The sequence below is a fragment of the Lolium rigidum genome, chromosome 3 (assembly GCF_022539505.1).
Source record: "Lolium rigidum isolate FL_2022 chromosome 3, APGP_CSIRO_Lrig_0.1, whole genome shotgun sequence".
NCBI classification, from domain to species: domain Eukaryota; kingdom Viridiplantae; phylum Streptophyta; class Magnoliopsida; order Poales; family Poaceae; genus Lolium; species Lolium rigidum.
In genome coordinates this window covers 317498129-317504459 of record NC_061510.1, presented here as the reverse complement: position 1 = coordinate 317504459, position 6331 = coordinate 317498129, and the positions used below count along the sequence as shown (strand labels likewise).

At 41.7% G+C, this 6331-nt stretch overlaps 1 protein-coding gene across 2 annotated transcripts; it reads right to left on the bottom strand.

Moving 5' to 3' along the window:
- Positions 1 to 1120: 1120 nt before the first annotated feature.
- Positions 1121 to 4932, bottom strand: LOC124699928 (serine carboxypeptidase-like 42). 2 transcript variants are annotated; one of them, XM_047232145.1, is made up of 10 exons: positions 4677 to 4932; positions 3346 to 3453; positions 3148 to 3240; positions 2969 to 3061; positions 2792 to 2877; positions 2428 to 2706; positions 2211 to 2344; positions 1972 to 2064; positions 1772 to 1889; positions 1121 to 1646 (listed from the first exon to the last, which is right to left on the bottom strand). In XM_047232145.1, the coding sequence occupies exons 1-10, from the start codon at positions 4921 to 4923 to the stop codon at positions 1479 to 1481; spliced, it is 1419 nt and encodes a 472-aa protein (XP_047088101.1). In that variant the 5' UTR covers positions 4924 to 4932; the 3' UTR covers positions 1121 to 1478. The 2 variants fall into 2 exon arrangements, with proteins under 2 accessions (XP_047088101.1, XP_047088102.1); XM_047232146.1 differs by lacking the exon at positions 4677 to 4932 and adding an exon at positions 4121 to 4166.
- Positions 4933 to 6331: the final 1399 nt, after the last annotated feature.

Below are 6331 nucleotides of genomic sequence, written 5' to 3'. Positions count from 1 at the left end.
TGGCACGCTCTTCCTCAAGGACCAAATGGTTTTTCACTTCAAATCTTAAGTGTCGAACCGTGATCGAGTTTGTCTTATGTAAGTGTGGCAGGTTGTTTACATGATGGTAAACCAACTTATCTATTTGAATCCTTGCAACCAAATGTAAACTTTCTGATTGTTTGTACATATTGTATTGCAGAAACTTACTTATCATCGATCCGTATACATATTTATCATAGTATTTTAGTTTTCACTCAGCTATGTCAAAGATGAGGAATGCGTGACAAGACATGTGCCAAATCATGTATATAGAATTGTACATTGGCACGGGCTTTACGGGGTCGTGCGCCAAGGCGCTCATCTAAATCTAGTATTAGTATAGCACTGTAATCTTCTTGCTAGTGGGCTGGGGATTCATGGTTCATCTTTTCAATCAACATGAGGGCATTGCTAAAGACAAGAGGAATTCCAGTTAGGCTAGACAGACTCACACAAAATGTACAACATACCAGTCCACGGGTATTGCTTTGTTTGTTCTCAGTGCGCCGGTCCAAATGAAGATACAACTCTTGTTTCCATCCAAATTAACATTGTCAATTCAAAAGGTGTCGATGGGGGTCACCTGCCACCTCGTTGCTACCGTCCAGATTCACTTCATGACAACAGTTTGGGACTGCCCAAGACAAATATTTTTACTGTTAGCTTTTGGCCCTTGTGGAGGAAAGAGACACCCAGCCTCCAACTGGGGAAGCTCCTATGTTGATGCGTGCTTTTTCCAGGTCTCTAAACTACCATTGCGATGCATTCTATATGCCTTCCGATGCAGATTAACCTGAATACTTTAATCTTGGTGCAAGTTCTACTTTCTGGACCTTTTGTTCTTGTACACTGATCGAGCAGAATTTGTTCAGAAAACAACTCTGATTAAGGTAAGGAACTGGCCCCCTGCCGACTGGCACTCCCAGCAGTCGAGCTCAGCAGTCAACACAGCATGTGAGCAGGTAACTTTAGTAAAAGTTTGTGGCATTGTCCTAAGTAAAAGAACACATGGATAAAGGGGTTGAATTGTTTTATTTTTTCAAGAAGATTCACAGCAAAGTGTACCAGCATTCAATCAGCAACGATAATTTAAATGAAGTACAAGAAGAATCATGTCACTTAACTGGCAATATAATGAACCTTTTAGCATTCATTTGTCGTGGACTGATGGAATAATTTAGACAGAATTGCAAATTGCAAGGTGTCTGCCAAGCTAAGTACACTGACATAATTACTTGTACACATTGCTCTGTTCCAGACTTTCCAGGAGCGCAATCTGATATCCCAGATAAAAGACCATAAAGAACATACTTGCTAGCATTTCTTTCCTATTTTTTTGTTTTGAAAATTTTCAGAACTTATTGACCATTGAAATACATTCCTTGAGATCGTATCTACTGTAGCAAGACTGACAAATCCTAAGCTTTTTTTTTCTATCTTGAGCTGCTTTTGTAGATTTACCCTCCAATGGGTGGATGGGTCGTGTTTGGGAGCCTCTGTCCAAGCACAAACGATCCAAATAGTCCGAGCGCTCTGTCTGGCTGTGCAAATGGCACCATGTGAGACGCGCCCCGCACTGTTGCAAAGGTCAGCATATTGCCGTACTCTGTTACCCAGCCTCCAACCTGGAAAATAAAAGGCAACATATGTTCCATTGATCAGATAACGTTCCAAAGGGTTGCGTTCATGCTTCTGTATCAGATTATTTGACAAGCGTAATTCAGCTTGTGTTCATAGCATAGAAGTATACCTGGCCTTTGTGAAACCAAGTACTGTACGGAACTGTCACACGCATCCCCATTTTATGAGCTAGCTCTCGCAGAAGGGTTCGGGATCCCAAGAGGGGCACCACGGAGTCTTGATCGCCACTGTACATTAATTGACCATATCATAATAAATCACAAATTGATGAACCAAATTATCTGAAATGCATATGAAAAAGTTACATACCTGAATACCCAAACTGGTATCTTGTGTTCCACGATTCTCTGGAGTAAAGGCAAGATGTCGATGTTGCCATCCTTACTGGTGTAATTCAGCACACTGGCACATGATGTTAATTATCCTTGTGAGTTTCAGTTGCAAGATGACCAGTTCATTAACTCCGACTCTCTCTCTTCTTATTGCACAATATTTACTGAACCAACCGATGTAAAATAGAAGGCAGAAGTATCAATATAAGCACTTACTCACTGCACATGCTCCAGCCATAAGGTAGGTGTGTTCTGTTAGCATGGAGAGCATGCTGTACTTCTGGAAGATTGAAGTAGAAAAATCTTTCATATGACATGCAAACGTCCACTCCTATGCTGATTTTGGTCACCTAAGTTGTGCAAAAGACTAGTCATGCGAAAGGAATCAAAGATTCTGAAGGAAATTGTCATGTACCACGAGGAGCAAGCATACATATTTGCGCAACCGTAGCTCCTGCATCACAATTGATGGGTAACAAACGTCGAGGATAACATCATAATTGTTGACATAATCCCCAACTATAGCATTCGCCGCTGCAGTGGCCTGATTGCACGACTTGCTCTCGTTGTGGGAGTCGCCAAAGGTATAATCCTCAAAGTCACAATCCTTGTTTATGGCAATAAATATTTCATCGGATATCATACCATGAGACCAGAAATACTCATACGTTGCAGGAACATCCCTGTCAAGCTTGAGTAGAGGATTCCCGATCTACACAAGATAATCTCCGAGTTAATAAACAACATGTAGAACAGAGTAGATTCAAGAGACTATAAGTCTATGGTTGACTACTTACTGCCACTCCCTTGATATTGAACTTAAAACCCTTTGATTTCTCGTTGTGCGCGAGAAGAACATCAGCGAGTTGCGGTATATAATGCCCTGCATTATTATTTACACAAAATCACTCACCATAGAAGAGTGGTGATTCAAACATGAATTTGTAAAGTAGAACTTAAAAATATTTTCCAACCTGCATAGCTCTCTCCAGAAAGAAATAAGCTTCTTGATCTGTACTCAGGGAACTTCTTATACCATCCCAACAGAAATTTGTACATGTCATTAGCTGCATGGTTGAAGAAACATATAGTTAAATCGACATGTTCAGGCTAACCAGTGTCCTGTGTTTTGCACAAGATAGTGGCAATTTACCTGTCCGCTTATCTCCGGTATTGTAGTCTGATGAAGTGTTGGAGTAGGACCATCCAACTCCAGCGGGTGACTCAACAAATAAAAGATTGGACACTGCAAAGTTACAAAGAAAATGCAACACGCTGTGAGTTAGTATGATGTACCCTTCTCTTTCAGTGAAACATTTCAGATGGGAGAGACAGTAGTCAAAAGCTCAACCTTTATTCCATGACTTCTTGTTTAATCGAAGGCCTCTACCATCTCCTCTTGGATAAAATGGGCCGAGCTCCGTGAAAGCGCCGCCTCCGACCGAGGAACAACCAGGACCTGAAGAACAGATGAGATTTGACTATTATTATCAGTGAAATTTAGCAGCAACCCAAAGTTAGCAATCGCATTTCCTTATGTAGCACCCAGATCTTTATGCAAAACATAGTGTAGTTACTAGCTAGGTACTGTTACATCAAAGAAGCATTCTTTTCTGCGTATGGGCATGGAATGAAACCAAACGATGCCTCACATGTTTTTAAAACCAAGGACCACAACACACAAAGCCCAATGAAGCAAGGCTCCAGGGGAACATGGCGACCTCAGAGATACCATGCTTCCACTTACAAATTGATTTATTTAAAGTTTTTTTTTCTTGGCAGGTGTGGGGCAGATGACGCCTGACGAATAGGAGGAAGTTGTCTGTGTTTCCAGTTCAGGAAACACTGGCTACCATCATAGGACCCCTGCTGGATGAACATGCGTTGAACGTGGAGCGAAGTACAGAAGATAAGGGGAAATAATGGTGGAGCATGAGAAAACTTCCAAGTACGTGATGGCAGATTAACCTCACAGGCCCAGTCAGGTCACTGATGGAACACAGCTATTATTTGCCAGGACAATTCCAACAGCACATGTTTGCGACTGTTTAGGGAACTCAAAATAATTTTAGAACTTCTAGGGATTCAAACATGAAAAAAAAAGAACTCAAAAGGTAGTACTGTACCAAGTATCAACCAACAAAATCCAGATTTCATCTCCCAAAAAAATCTAGATAAACAATCACATGGCTATACATAAGATATACCGTACACAAAAGAATGTCGCAACTTGGTCTAAATTTACATGCATTAGGACACGTCTAGATGTAGACATATTTTGACAAAGTTGTGACTTACTTTTGTGGACCGAGGAAATACTCCTTTAAAAAAAGTGTGTACGATAAAATGCATCAGATTCAAGAAAGTAACAGATCAGCTCCTGCAGCATCCTAATTCCCAACCGCTAAATTCGAGAGCTAATCAACCATGCACATGGGATGGAAGACGCAATTTTCTATCAGACAGCACTGCATGCGACTCTTGTCTCCGGAATCTAGCAAGAAAATCCGGATGCAAACAGTGAGAAAAACACCACTTGAAACAAAACAAAATAAAACAAGAAAGACTTCCCAAAAACCAACGCTGTCCAACAAACTTGTCAAAGAAACACGAACTAGACAGTCCAGGAACAGAGCACGCTGAAGAGAAGATAAGAAGCAGCAGTAGACAGTAGGTACGGACCTCCGTTGAGCCAGAGGGTGAGCGGCTTGCCGGCGGCGCCGTCCTGCGCCTCGGTGAAGTAGTAGAAGAGGCTCCGGCCGGCCTTGTCGTCGACGTCCACGTACCCGGCGAACTGCCTGAACCCCACCGCTGGCTGCCCCGGCATCCGCGTCACCAAATCCTCCACCGGGAACCCGACCACGCAGCTGCTCACGACCCAGCCGACCATCGCCGCCGCCAGCGCTGCGGCCCGCCAGGAGCCCGCCATTGTCGCGAGAACCCCCGGAATTGGGAGCGAGGAAGGGAGGGAGAATGTGGGTTTGGGTTCTTGAGTTGAGAGTTTGGTTTGGGGATATATACCGGGGGGCACATAGCTTTTCTGGCCGTGACGTGGTTACAGCGCGGATTTTCAGCTCGTAGGTTGTTGTCGGTTTAGGTTTTGCGTTTCTTGTTTTTTTCCGGTGGTTTGCTAGGAGTAGCTTAAACATCCTGAGATGCACTCGGGTCTTAGAGAAGTGTTTAAATTGCCTGGTATGAGCTTATGTAAAATTAGGAGATTTTTTGCAAAAAAATTCCTACGTCCTCATCGAAAATTTTAGTCAATTTTACAAATTCATTCATGTTATTACTTTCTCCGTTCTAAATTAGTAGTCGCAGTTTTTATTTCAAAATGACGAACCTACACACTGAAACGTGACTAGGTTCATGCATATCTAGACCAATTATGACCAAAGATGTGACAACTAATTTGAGGGAGTAAAAGATACTTACTCTAATCTTTCTTTTGTTAAGTTGTTTATCATAACTTGTTCATCTAGTGCAAAAAATCTATATAGTCCTAGTCGACCGAGAAAATTGTCATTCTCACTCGACTTCATAAACTTGTTAATTCATGTAAACTGTATGTTCATTGTGTTGTAAATAATTTCTTTATCTAGTGCAAAAATATCTTTTCTAAGAATTCAAAAGATTATGGAATCTGGCACGAACATCAATGTCGAATCAATGGTACTAGCATCGATGGGGAACTATGAAATTTTCAATGACGGCTGAAGAATTAGCAAAACCAACTTGTTAAATCTCAAATACTTCCTCCATCCAAAAAAATTAAAGATGTTTTAACTTTTTCAAAATATGCATTTATCTAGATTAATTTTAGTGTGTAGATACATGCAAACTTAGACGAAGTTGAGACATACTTTTATGGACGGAGGGGGTAATATTAATTAGGTAAGTAGCTTTTTTCAGTTTTCAAAAGATGCATATATGAACGAGTTTAAAGGATAATAATTAAGGCCATGAACCTGGACGGACAACCCTTTGAATTGATTGGCTTTATCACGCACTGACTAGCTGTATTTTAAATCTCCACGGTGATGTCGATGTATATCTGGTTTTGTTTCATGGCATGACTTTTTTTACCATACCATTTCCATTTCCTTGATGGTCGTGCGTCAAAGATTTCCAAATTCTATCCACCCAATCACAAACGGAATCATTTAATTAAGGTTTGAAACGGGCCGGAGGCAGTGGCGATTTGCACAAAAATAACTCAAAAGTGAAAGAAAAGCACAGACTGATCCTCCGGCGAAACTATTTCACCGATCTAACCCTTTTGTGTGGCGCCCCTCTCATGGGCGCCACACATGCCCATGTGGCGCCCGTGCTGCCGGCGC